Genomic DNA, 14,400 nt, shown 5'->3' on the forward strand with positions numbered 1-14,400 from the left:
CTCCAGAGTCCCTTGGTCTTGGCGCCCTCTTGGGTCACAGGTCCGGCCACTTGTGTCCTCTCCTCTGGGGCCTTGGTCACCCTCCATCCATTCTCCAATGCCCAAAGGCAACAAGTCTTCTCCTGCTGCCAGCTTTTATGCTGGTTTTGGTAAGCTAATCACCCAAACCTCTCACGGGTGTGTAAGTCCCTCCACCTGGCAGGATTCATCCTCAGGTCAACCCTGCCCAATTTTACCTAAGTAACAGGGCTCCTGCCTGAGCCCCCATTACATCGAGTCTGAGAGCTATAATATACTTACCTACTAAAAACATCTCAACTATACAAAATGGGATACAGAGAAGCAAGGAACTAGATGAGAGAGGAAAAAGTGGTGTCCTCCCAACTACTGGCAAAATATTTTAAGCAAAGATCATTTGTCATACAAACAGAGTTAACATAAGGCATATTTGATTGTAAGGCTGGAAGACTGTAAGATTGTAAGGCTGGAAGGGACCTCAGAAGATCATTGGGTCCAGCCTCCTGCACTAGGCAGGAAAGACAACTGGGAGTCAGGTGACCCCAGCAAGGGGCCCTCCAGTCTCCTCTTGAAGAGTTCTAAGGTAGGTTATTACACCACCTCTGGAGGGAGCTTATTCCACAGTTGTGAAGCAGTTTTTCCTAGTGTTGATCCTGAAGCAGTATTCCAAGCGTTTTTGACCAATACTCCTAGCTTTCCCCAAGGGTGACCTGGTGAAAAATTGTTCACCAAACCCTTGATAGATGCTTCTGATGTAGTGGTAAGCTGATACCAAGTCCCCTCTCAGCCTTCCAGAGTCCCAGATCCCTCAGCCTTTCCTCATACGGCTTGCCACGCAAGTCTCTGATGATATGGGTGGCCCTTCTCTGGACTCCATCAAGCTTTACTAAATCCTTGTTAAAGTGTGGCCAGAACTGGACACAGTACTTCTGCTGCAGTCTCACTAATGCAGAGTAGACTGGGAGAATCACTTTTTTGGTTTTGCTGGACATGCATCAATTGATGCACGCCAGGGTACTGTTGGCCCTGCTGGCTGCAGCATTGCACTGCTGGCTCATATTCATACTGTGGTCAGTTTTTACCTCCAGATCCTTTTCATTTGTAGTGCAGGTCAGGTTGGTGTTGCCAAGCCTGTAGGTATGAAGGGGATTGTTCATCCCCAGGTGGAGCACTTTATATTTCTCGACATTGAACTTCATCTGGTTTCAGTCTGCCCAACTTGCTAGCCTGTCTAGGTTCGCCTGTATCTGCAACCTATCTTCAAGCGTCACCATGCCTCCCCATAACTTGGTGCCGTCCATGAACTTGGCCAGTGAGCTCTTCACCCTCACATCCAAATCATTTATGAATATGTTAAATAACACTAGACCAAGCACCAACCCCTGAGGGACACCACCGGCCTCTTCCTGCCAACATGACCCAGATCCGTTCATTAGAGCCCTCTGGGTCCTGCCACACAGCCAGCTTCCTACCCACCTAACTGTCTTGCAGTTAGCCCACAGTCTTCCAACACTCTCACGAGACCATCATGGGATACCAAATCAAAAGCTTTTTGCAAGTCGAGGTATATACAATCAACATCCTTGCTCTTATCCATGTGGCAAGTCACCTGATCGATATGAATCCTGAATGATCAGTTTAGGGTGATTGAGTATTCAGTGCAAGGTAACAGCAGTGGTTTTATACAAACCTGACTGCAAAGAGCACTTATTAGATGATACAATCCATCTCTTTACTCCATACATCAGGAAGCAGAAAAGCAATTTAACACATGGACTGCTTGTAAAGAGAAGTTGGTTTTTGTTTTTCTTAACACCCTGACATGTAAATTATGAATACATGAAAGCCTTGAAACTCAAGGAAGTACAACTAGGTTCCATCCCCCAACCCTATCTTTCTATAATTCCTTAAAGGCAAATATCACAGTTCAATCTATGACCTGGTTTATACATGAAGCTACTCTGATTTAACTGAAGCTGTTATTTTAAACTAAGTTAAAATGGTACAACTTGTGTTTACAAAAAAAACTGGTCTTACTGATAGGCTAGTCACGTTACAGAGAAACTTGCTGTTTTATCAGCATCTTGTTCAAAAAGTATGCTTCAAGCAGGATGGCAGGCTTAGGGGATTGTATTCATTTGAAGATAAACACAGCAGTTAAAAAATGTATGCTCTTTTGACTTGGGGCCTGACTTCCATATATTCAATTGTTTTTTTTTAATATGTATTTTTTGTTTTACACGAGACATCTTGGGAAGATGGAAGGCAAGGTCTTTCAATTAAGCTTTACTGTACAGCTTCAGAATTGCTCACTGTCTTAGATACACGTTTTTGGCATTAGCTTTATACGTTACAAGAAATAGTTTTCTTACAGCAAGATAAAACACAGAGTACTTATATAATGGTGGGGCAGCTAATACACTGAGATCCTGCAGCTATAGTCAACTGGGCAAAGTAGAAGTCAGAATACCTCTTTATTACATAAGAACAATTCTACAAAGAAAAAAAAAAAGAATCCAAGGCTCCGCACCAACTGGTAAGGAAACTACCCAAAGTCAATACCTTGCATAGCACAATGAGGTCCCAATACATTTCTGTAGTCTCTCATTATCCAAAATTAAAGAGCCAAAAACTCTACAAAACTGGCCTAAGTTCCAGAGCAAGTGCAGAAATGTATATTATATTATATATCAGTGAATTCAAATTAGTTGTCCAGAAATCCTTGTAGCAGTTCATTTAATATTTCTATACGTTCAATGTACCACGGACTTTCAAAAAAAGAAAAAGAAAAAGTACTGAAAGAAAGGTTTTGGCTATCATATTTTGGATAACTGCAGGTATTGGGTGCACAACGAATTGTAAGATTTTTTAGGTACATTACAGGATAAAAACATTAAGCTGGAGGTTCCTGATAAATTCCAAAATTAGTTTCCACTATCAGTGTTTTACTTCTGGTCATTTTAAGTCAGCAAATCTATCAGCTAATTGGGAAAGCCAGTTCATACTTCTTAGAGCAATGTTTTAAGTTGTTGGCAAACTCAGGAAGAAGTCACTGCATCCATCTGCAGTCATTTCATTTTTGGAGTATTCCTTTGCAACAGTAAGGACAAGGATTTTGTTTAATATGATAGCTTAAATCCTATATAAAATTCTTTGGAAAGAGGTGAATTTTTTCGTATGACTTGTTACCAGAAGCACTGTACACAAGGGGTCCCAATTAAGATGCTGTACAACTGAAAACTGCCATCTTAAAAATTGTGGCTTATTAATATAACTTCAGAAGTAACGCTATGATATGGTTAAGTTATTTTTAAATAATATTGTTGTGGAGAACAGCGAGAAATTCTGTAGCTTGGAACCATTTACAGAAAAAAAAATTTTTGAAAACTTGACTAATCAACAAAAGTCACATTCACCTTTTCCCCAAAAATCAGCCCTCCAAAACTGGGGTATGCATCATAAGCAGGAATGCTAATTTTTCTTGGTTAGAAGAGAAGCATAGAGATGCTGTGCTATAAGGGCTGCTGCATTTCTCAATGCCAGCAAGCAGAAAGATAGAGTGGAGAGTTCAGGGTTAACCCTCTGGCAGCCACTGATCAACTGACAGTTGCTTTTGGCTGAACTGACTCTGGAAAAAATCTTTTCTTATATTCTGCCTTCTAAAAACAAGGTGCAAGCCTTATTTTGATTGAGGGGGATATACAAAAAGTTATAGTAGGTATCTTAAAACAACAATGTACAGAACACACTTAGATTTATGAATAAGTGTGAAACTATGTCAACCCCCAATGAGACATGTTGGACTTGAGTTTGCTGATACAAGTGTACGATAACAGCTGTATATGTCCTTGATTAGAGCTATGGTTCAGAAAATGTTCACTTTTTAATCAAACATGGCTGCAATAATAAAAACAATTGCTAGAAAATAAGAGACTACCCACATTTTTCTCAGAAGAGGCATTAAATTTTACTTCACTCACCAGTTCCTATATAGGATTTAAAGCGTCCTGATAGTCTGTCGACAAAGGCACCTAAAACATCTAAGCCAAGTAATGCCACCTGCAGAAATGAAAAGCATTAAATGTATACAACATATCACTAGACAGTTCTTCAAAATATGGTCATAACCAAATCTATAACTGTCTCAACCTTAAGTTTTAATTCATTCACCCATATTTAACCACCTTTTCTTAATTAAGTTTTACATTAAAAGAACTCATATTTTTTAGAAGTCATAGATGAAACAAACAACAAAATACTTAGGATGCATCCTTATTTTTATCTAAGGATTTGTTTTAATATTCTATAGACCAAAGATATCAAATTCATCAGGCTCACAAATGAGTGGCGCAGGATCAGTTCACAGACAGGATGAATGGTACAGAGCTGACCCTGTGAGATAGAATGGGCTGATGGCAACCCTCACTTGCCACGTGTGCCAGATCCAGCACCCACTCCAACCAGTCCAGGACACGAGCTGCACATGGTAGCCACCCCAATCAGGCACAGGTCCCAGATCAGCCAAGGCTGGTGATGAATCCAGCAAATGGTAGAATGCACAGACCCCTGCCACCTCCTACGCACCACACTCAGCACTTGTCTAGCTCGAGTGGGTCCATGTACACTGCAATGCTGAACTGGCCAGAGCAGGTGCTGCAGGCATTGAATCCAACATGGAGGTGGTAGTCCTGGACTGGCCCATATGGGTGCTGCATATAACATGGGCCTTAAGAGTTGGTGCTCTGCATACAGGGATGGCCTGGCACCTATTATGTGTGATGTGTAGGTCACCTTAAGACCCAGGACCAGCACTGGGGGCCAGATGATGTGGATCCATGGGCTAGATTTGGCCTGTGGGCTGCATCTTTGACACCTCTGCTATAGACCACAGGATGACAACATGCAGCCTGTGGAACAACTGGATCTGGCCAAAGGAGCCAGAAGGCTTTGCTTGTGCCCATGTAGGGGCTGGGCAGCAAGGAGGACCTGTGCTGGGATGGGCAGCTGGAAGCTGCGATTACACTGTCACTGCTTCTCCCCACTCCCTACTCTCCAGCTGCAGTACAGACATCTCCCAGCCAGTGGGGAGCCGAGCCAGAACCGGAATGCCTCCAGTTGTAACCATGCTACACCTGGAAGGGTGAGGGTGGTCAGGGGGAGAAGCAAAAACAGCAACATGGGCACAGTTCCCAACCTCCTGGACTCAGCACAGCTCCCTTTCAGTTAAAAGCTGAGCTCACACTGCAGCCAAGGAGCTGGGGGGAAGTGGGGAAATGGGGCAGCTAGGAAAAAGGGCAGTGGTATGAAAACAACTCCCAACTGCTTGGCCGCAGCATGGGTGCAAGCAAAAAAACCCCTCCCTGCTGACACGACACCAAATGCGGTGGCTTGCATCAGACTAGAGTCAGGTTGTTCCAGCCTGCAGCCTAAAAAGGTTGTTGGCCCCTGCTACAAACCCATTCTGCTTATTTGGCAAAACAATCTTTTTATTTATTTTTTTATTCTACAATGGGGGAATAAATGGTGCATTTATTGGTAAAAACCAATATATGCTTTACCAGTGGTTGGTAAAAAACACATACAGGCTATTGCATCAAAAATTTGATTCCGACAAACCATAAACAATTGGTCCAGTAGTTTATACTTTATTTTAATAAAAACTGTCGCCCAAAAAATATGTTCTAAGAATATGGCAAATTACTTTCTAAAAAACTTAGGGGGGGAAATGTAATGAAAGCATTTGAAAAACATACTGGTTTTACAAGAATAAGAGAAAGGTCTGGAAGCAGGGGAGAAGGGGGAGCCTATGGATAATCATGACCAAATTAGTAACTTAAATAAATTTCTGTCCAGAGCTCAAACACTCTCCTTATAACAGTCAGTGCACTGCCAAATCCTACACTGAAACTACTGGAGAAGCCTTTAAATAAAGCCAGGTGAAGAGCAGGGCCTATAATTTTATCAATATGTTAACAGTTAAGTTTTGTTGAATCTCTTTGTGCATCACAATTATTCTGCATATCTGGACCAAATTTCACTTCTTTTGGAACTACAAGCTCCTCCTACTGGCATGTTTGTTTTACTAACCACAGACTACTGAGATGATAATTTCCAGAACTGAAAAAGACAAGCTAAAAGAATTAAAGTGAACAAAAACAATATACAAAACAAATAAATAAAAAGCATTTTAGCTTTGCATGAAAGTTTGTGACACGTGAACATAAGAAAGTAAAATTCATTCTACAGAAGTGCTCAAGGGGAACATACGCTGAGATCAGTGGAGCCATACTATGAGAAATAAAAAATTAGGCACAACATTTGTTTGCTTCTCACCCGCATTTAATTTACTGCTCTGAAGGAAGCAGCCAACAATGCCTATTTATCCATCAACACCATTGGAAAGATAGTAAAATAGCCAGTACAAATAGCCTTTTTCTTTTTTGAGTGGTAGTCTGTAGCCATGTACAGACATTCCATTTCTACCAAAAGAATAGCTGCTCTCCCAGTAGACATCACAAGTGTACATTCCAGGTTTTCCTCCCAGAAGCAATAATGGTCATTCTGAGAGAACAATAACCCTATTCTAAAGGAGGTAGAGGTTGCTCCTGGAAGAGCTTCCATTAGGAGAACGGATGTCTGCACACTTCCCTGCTGCTCAACTCCTCCAGGGGGAGGAGGAGGAAGAGGAATGGAACTCGAAGGAAACGCTCCTGTGCCTTCCAGAGACCAGGGTCACTCCAGTCTGGAGAAAGAACAGGGGCAGATGGAGCAGCTGCCATCTGCTCCCTGCTGACTTCTCAAACACCAGAGTTCTGAAAGAGAGAACTGGGTGAGAGGCTATGACATACTGCTTTGTATGCTGGGTTCTTGTGCCGCACTGAAAGCCCAAGAACAGCACTGCAAGTGCTCTACCTCCTTCAATCACAAGAGTCTGTTGTGCAATTACTGGCTGAAGTACTGATTTTACAAAGACATATCTACAAAGAGTAGTTCTACAGTACCGCTTAGTAAAAGTATGCACTAGGAACCACATGGCACACCCACAAACTTCTAAAATTTAAGTATTTGAAAAGGAGGCTAGTAAAATTAATAGGGTAAAAAGCAGCCTTAATTTTTTTTGGAGTAGACTACAAATACATCACAACAATCATCTCAAACATTTATTTCTGTGTAGCTAAAACTCAGACCTCTAGCCACATCCAAAATCTGTGAGGTTCTGTAGCTCATTTTATCATCTGCCGGACACATTTTTTTCTTTGGTGTCCTGAGTTTACCTTAAGTTCCTATCATGCATAACTTCCAATTTATGCTGATCCCCCCTTTTAAAAAAATTTTTGCTTGTTTGTTTCCCTAATGAAGAGTGTACACCAACCTGATGCCAGTACCCCCCCCTTCTAAAATCTGTCCTCTCTATTTACTGTGTATTTGCCAATGAACCCACCACAAGAACCCTGCTCTTCTTCCCCCAACTCACTAGACAGCTTTGGTTATCACCTTCCACTCCATTCTTAAACTCACAAAAGGGATTATATCTTGAGAAAAATATTCCTAGGCCCCCTACTCTCCCTCCCCACACCTGTTCCTGGCTTCCAGACAGTACTCTAACCTTGCCAAGGGCATTAGCTGCCTCCACAGGCACCTAGTGAGTCCTGCCTTTATAAAAAACCTGTCAATTTACCTCTAAATGTCACAACTATCAAAACTTCCCACAAGGAAACCATCATAACCCACAGATCCTACAAGTCTATCCCATGAAATAGTATACCTCCATCCAGTGCACCAAGTACTCTCACAGAACCTACACATGTTGGTGAAACTACACAAGCTACCCACCAGAATGAATGATCACGGAAAGAAAGCTAAAAGGACAGAGAAGCCAGAGCACAGGTAGGAGATCATTTTTCATTAAAAAAAATAAAAATAAAAAAGCCACTCCCTTTCTAACCTCAATTCTTAGGTTGGAGGAAACTTTGCAAAATATTAAAAAAAAAACAACCAACCATCTCTGGACATTAAGGACCATAGGCTTGCGTTTTGAACTAATGCCCCTGTTGCTTTCTGTTCTGTTCCTCTGTAGACAAATTCTTCTACCATTGATTTATCAAGTATCTAATGATTCAGCACTTCTACCTAGATTCACTGCTCTCTGACACTGTCCCCTATTGCCTACAAAGCACTGGTCCATTTCTTTGGTTTCTTCTCTCCCCATTTCCCTCATCACTGAACCTTCTCCCTGTACCACTGGGGTAAAGACCTGAAATGAGGCAATCCAACAATATTCATTCTCTCACAACGTAGTACAGTGTTGAAATAAGAACTTCCAAAACCCTTAACTTGTCCTCCAGAAAATCATGAACTCAGGCTCACTTGTATCTTCTAAAAGAAAGCAAAACAAAATATGCAAGGTAGCTTATATTTCCTCACCATCCAACACAGCAGTTTTTCCCTCACCAAACTCTACTGTTTTGGTCTGATTCTAGAACTACAGGGTACTATATTCCATTTCAAAACTACTGTTCAGTTAGCTCAAAAGTTTTCAGGGTAAATATTTTATTTACTAAGGTTTGCTGCTTAGCTCCATGCTCTTTGAGATCAGCTATTCATAAGCTATAAAATTCACATGACTGTCATCAAGACATATAGAGGACAATTTTTTCTCCAGATTTACTATATTAGAAATAATGCAAATGTGTGACACTGAACATCCCTACCCAATAAGAGAGAAGTGTTGCTGTGGTTAAGAAAAGGTCAAAGTCAAAAGCCAAGTACAGTTCATCCATATTTTTCAGGCTATTTTTGCTACTAATATGAAAGAGGGAAAAAAAATTAGTAGAACATATGAGCTTCTAAAAAGAAATGACTATGAAAACCACTCACCCAAATAACAGACCTAACACAATAAGACCCTATTTAGGTCCAACTGCTCACATAGCAGAAAGAGGGTCCTGCTAGAGGACAGGTTATTTTCTACAGGGAATATGTGCCTAAGAAAAGATTACAAGTCCTTCTCAAAAAAATCCAAATATAACAATGACTACAACTCATTAACAGTGCTGTTTTATGTTGAAAACTGCATAAAACTGATCGTTTCTTCAGCTGACATGTTTTGCTGTTTGTGTCCAGTCAAGTAGGGCTAGAGCGTTGTTGTAGCCATGACAATCCAGGAAATGTCAAGAGGTGAGGCTTTTCTGTGATATCAATTATTGTACCAACTGTATAGTTGGGAAAGCTCCTGGACACGTTTTTGGGCATCAAGTGTTCTTCCTCAGGTCTAAAGGAGAAGCAGACAGGCTGAGACATCATAAAAAGCCTTGCCTTGTGTGTTCAGTCAAGATATTCTTGGTACATTAAGAATAAAATGTAATACAGAATGAACAGGATCACCACAGAACTGCAGACCAACTAAAATGACAAGGCCAATTACAAACATGAAACCCTAGAGTCAAAAAGATGTCCTGGCTGTACCCAGCTGAATAACATGGCCTGTGGCAAGATTATTAGTCGTAAAAGATTTCTATGAAAATAGAGTGATGATGGTTGGACGGGTTCAGTCTGTACAATTTGGAGAATACGTGAAGTAGTGATCAGGTGGTTTGCTTTAAAAGATTATCGTATGAGACGTTACTGCATTTGCAGAAAGATGCTGTCTGAAACCTGAGAGCTTTCCAGGCATCTAAAGTATACCAGAGCATTTCTTTGTGGTGCAAGGATCCTGGGCAAAAGAGTAGAAAGATAATTTCCCATGACCTATGGAGTCCAGAGAAATCCCTGCCACGAAGGCAGGATCAATATAAAGTACATTATAGAACCTGCACTATTGAGGTTCCAAAAGAAGAACTTCCAGCTCAAAAGACAACGTTGCGGAGCCTGTGCTGGAACTGTTTTCTCAAGCAGCAGCAGCATGAAACCAACAGGGTCCTTTAAAAAAAAATCAAAATCACAGTTTCCAGAAAGATGACCACTCACTTGGAAATCCTATTTTGTAGAAGCAGCACCCACCACGCTGGAATTACCGATGGATTTGTGAATCCATCAATAAGTTTAGGCTTAGTTCACCACTAGATTATGCTCATAATCATAAGATTTAGAAATGTTTAAGTAATCAAAATATCAAGTTCTTTATAAATTTTCATTTCACACTGTCCACTCAAAAGTTAAGCTTTCCACTGACCAGAAGCTAACAGACAAGTAGATTTCTCAGATCCTGCCTAACATAATGCACATAACCATATAACATCACAGGTTTAGTAAGCATAATCTTATTCCCCTTCTCATCACTGGCTCCCACAACAACAACTGGAGCCAGTGATGAGAAGGGGAATAAGATTATGCTCATTCATTTAAAGATGTTTTCTCATTTACCTCAAGAGATGAAAACCTGTATTTCTGAGAAGTGCCCAGGTTCAAGCCTTATAGCAGATAAAAAAAAACAACTGGTAGGGATGTACTCAAATCGTAGAACCCAGGGCCAAATTTCACAGGGCTTGCTGAGACCCTGGGACTCCAAATTCATGGGCAGATTGCAGGCAGATACATGGGCTGCCACTGCCACACTATCCCTGGCCATGCTCCCCACCTGGCCTTGACCAAAAAGCAGTCCCTTTACCCCCCACCATTGCTTCTCCCCATCACAGGAGCAAGGGGGGAACAAATTTAAGATGACCTTCCGCTAACTGGATTCTATACGTGGAAAATTATAACGCATTTATAAATGTTCATGTATAGAATAACAAAGGGGGTATCATCTTAACTTTGAAGCCATCTTGGATTTGGAAAAATCAGTTCTCTGTGTGTACAAAACTTTCACTGAAAATTATGTATGCATAGGAAATGGAAAACAAATATTCATATCAGGCTACACAGAACACTACTGAAGTGTATATAACTGTGAGACCCTTTTATTAATGTAGTATTAGATCATATGCCTTACAATATATACTCTGCCTTTTTGCCAGTCTTAAAGGACAGGGCACCTGTAATCATCAGAACAACAATAGCAAACAGAACATACTGATTTAGGAAAAAAAGTGAGTTTTTAAAAAAAACAGAGTGTTATTTATATACTGCAGAGGCAGTTTTGTCATTTAATGAAAAATTACCTTTTTAATTGTCTTCTGATACAAATGTGTGACCAGCTACTCCTCATTCAAACTTTCCAGATCTACCCAGCTTTCACTATGTAATGCCTGCCCTTAATTCAAGAATGTAAGAAGAAGAACAGCTAGTTATGTTAAACCCTCACTAAATAAACAACCATGTCTAAACTATCATCTCTTTTAGTAAGTCTTGTTCTTCCAAAAATAAGTGGTACAGGGAAACCTGTGTATTTGAAGCTGACTCTTTTCAGTGTTTAATCACCAAAGTAGTTACACGTTGAAAAATCTATGAGCCTATGAAGCATACAAGCCACACGCTTCATGAATATACGCTAGCTTCATAAAAATGGTACATCAACTGCAACTGCTTAGACAGGGGTGTTGAACTGTAACTTTTAGAGCTCCACCTACCCAAAAACTGGATTAATCCAGGTTGTACTTCAAAATGACTTACAAATGTTAGCCATTATTGCAAAGCAATGATTTTCACATGAGACTGCTCCCGAGGAAAAAACCTCCTATAGTTAATTAAGACCAGAGTTCAGCACTGTGTAACAACACTGCCACCAGATGACTAGAGTACAAAGTAACACCAGTTCCATCTTGCACAGCCACTGCTGAACTGAACAAGTTAGTCCTTGATAATAGAAGTGAACTTGGACTCATAAAAGCTTGTGCTCTCTGTCTCTGGCATATATTTTAGTTAGTTAGTTAGTCTACAGAACTGCATATCTACCCTGCTTTCTGCCTGACTTCAAGCTAACACAGCTACCTACTTCTCTTGACAACACAGCTACATTGTCCATCTACTGACTAACCAAAAGCAAGAGAACAGACCAAACCAATATCACCCCTCCATCACCCAAAGTCATTAGCCCTTCCCTGTAAATCAGGTAAAAAAAGCACAAAAAAATTGGAACCAACACCCCCCCTCCGACCCCCAAGTCATTCCCAGGTCACTATAAGAACCAATGCAACCTCTCCCCCAGACCATGCAGGGGACAGCTTGTTTCAAAATGCAGCCATCCATTTCAGACAGCTGTGCTCTCATAAAAGCCTCTAAGGACAGGGAGGATAGTGTCCCTCCATGAAAGAGCACTTTAAGGGGGGGAAGAGGAATCAAAAAACAAAACAATGGAAGCACCTAACAACAGAGGCCCAAGCACACAAAGGAGATGTAGACAGCAAGAGGGGTTAAATCTAATAAGAGGTGGTTCTTTTTCACCAGGGTGTAATTAAAAAGTGTGGAACTCTTGTTGTGGAAACTGACAATTTAGCCAGATTCAAAAAAGAGATGGGACAAATTCTTGGAGGAAAGGGGCATCAGTCACTACTGAACAAGAGATTTAGGGATACAGGCTCTGAATCAGAACCGTCTAGACTTTAAATGAGAGAAACTGCAAGTGAAACAGGAACAGTGGGAAAACCCTAGTGGTCATATCCCCCTGGTCATTCACTTTTCCTTTCAGCACCTACTCTCTGCCACTGTGACACAGGCCTTTTGAGATGCTATTCTGGAACGCGGGCCAAAGCCCACCAAGTAGAGCTATCAATCCCCCTTGACGAAGGGGGCCACAAAGGACACTTCGGTGATTGCTTGGGACAACTAAAAGGCAAAACACGGATGGGAGTAAGGGTTACTGGTTCAAAATGAGCACGCTGAAGATGGACACTGAGCAGAGAACCTGACCAGGAAGAAGGCTCTGGCTGAGAGGACGCTTGTGGACTGTTTTCCTGTCCCTGGCCGGGTCATGTCTGTGGGTAGACTGTCATTGGACAGCACCCACCAGATCCCAAAGGAATCTAAGAAGCCAGCAGACATTGCCCAGCAAAACTCTGCCCAACGTGAACAAACAGGAAAACAGTGTCTCCTTTAGTCCCAGGGGATCCTCCCAGCCAGAGCCTCCTTCCTAGTCAGGTGCCTTGCCAACTTGGCTACAGCTAGGAGGAAGCTAACAAATATCATCACAATCTCAGGGCTGTGTTTGGATTCCTGACCCCAGAGGAGAACGTATACATCTTAGTAAAAAAACTGACTCCGGGCTGGATTGGGTATTTTTTCAGTACCTTTTCCCAAGAACTACCAGACTCTTTATCAAAATGAGAGTGTTGACAAAAATGCAGTTTTTGTGTAAATGATTCTGTTGTTTTCCTCCGAAGCTATACAGCTGGGCTTTCTAAAGCAGCTGAGAGAGACAGGCCCAAACAGGATAATTCTGAAACCTAGGGTGCAGGCTGTTGGGTAAGTCTGATAGCTTTTATTTGAATAACTAAAATAGTTGGTGTAATAAAAGATACTGGATTTACCCAAAGAACCCTGAAAACCAGTTAGGTGCTCAGGGTGCCCCCAGTCCCCATTGACCTTGCCTGGGCACTGAGCATCTCCTAACCCCTTTGAAAGCTGCCAGCACCAAAATAAGAAGATCCTAGATGTGGCCCCAATTTTCTTCCTGTCCCCCCAGGGCCCCAAGGTGATGAGAAGTGGGGCTGGGCTCTGTTTCTGAAGGGGACAAGCAGCCTGGCTCCTTCAGAGGGCAGCAGCAGCAGCTCCTGGCCCCCTTGTCTGCAGTTTCATGCTCTCCCTTATTTTTTAGTGGGGAGGGCAAGGGGCAGCCCCACCCCCCAGGCAGCTCCTTGGACCCACTCTCACCTTAAAATTGCTGGAATTGAGCCAGGCTGCCAGCTCGTTGACAACTATGTCAAGGCGCTGTGGGTCATGCTCCAAGTCGGGTGAGCGGCTCGGCTCGCTCACGTAATCTAGCAGCTCCTGGCCCACCTGCAGCCGCCGGGCCACGTCCTTCTGCTGCACCTGCTCACTGAAGTACTCCATGCCGCCCGCCTCCATCCTCCGCCGCCGGCCCGGGCCCCGGCTTGGACTCGAACCCGCGGCCCCACCGGCCGCCCCGAGAAAATGGAGCGCGTGTCTGTGGGGGGAAGGGGGCTGGACCCCGGGCGCCAGCCGCCTCACGCGCACGCGGGACCCCCCCCCCTTGTGCGCGGCCGAGCAGGGCGTGGGGGAGGGCCGGGGCGGGCCTCACGCTACCTCCGTCTCGTGGAAGTTGCGTTCCTGCTGCTGCCGCTCCTGCCCCGCCCCCCTTCCTCCTCCTCTCACCACGGCCCAGCTCTCTCACGCCCCGCCCCCTCGTCTGGCCCCGCCCCCTCGCCGCTGCGCTGAGCGACCTACGCGACCTACTCCCCCCGCCCCTTCCGGCAGTGCAAGCATTGCGCATGCGCGAGGGCGGGACAAGACACGATGCCATAGTCATCCTCCCCCTTCTGCTGGTGT

General features: G+C 43.0%; 1 protein-coding gene across 18 annotated transcripts in view; it reads right to left on the reverse strand.

The window, feature by feature from the left end:
* Positions 1 to 14,065, reverse strand: part of CLASP2 (cytoplasmic linker associated protein 2) — a 220,451-nt gene extending 206,386 nt beyond the window's left edge. For 7 of the 18 annotated variants that reach the window (XM_019537946.1, XM_019537802.1, XM_019537818.1 and 4 more), the window contains exons 1-2: positions 13,765 to 14,062; positions 3,999 to 4,077 (exon numbers count right to left, since the gene is read on the reverse strand). In XM_019537946.1, coding sequence (XP_019393491.1) covers positions 3,999 to 4,077; positions 13,765 to 13,959 — 274 coding nt within the window. In that variant the 5' untranslated portion in view covers positions 13,960 to 14,062. Of the gene's footprint in view, positions 1 to 3,998; positions 4,078 to 13,764 lie in introns of all 18 variants that reach the window. The other 11 variants (XM_019537785.1, XM_019537770.1, XM_019537792.1 and 8 more) reach the window with 5 other exon arrangements.
* Between the last annotated feature and the right edge of the window lie 335 nt (positions 14,066 to 14,400).

This window comes from Crocodylus porosus, unplaced genomic scaffold, assembly GCF_001723895.1.
Source record: "Crocodylus porosus isolate Cpor-Errol unplaced genomic scaffold, CroPor_comp1, whole genome shotgun sequence".
Classification (NCBI taxonomy): Eukaryota; Metazoa; Chordata; order Crocodylia; family Crocodylidae; genus Crocodylus; species Crocodylus porosus.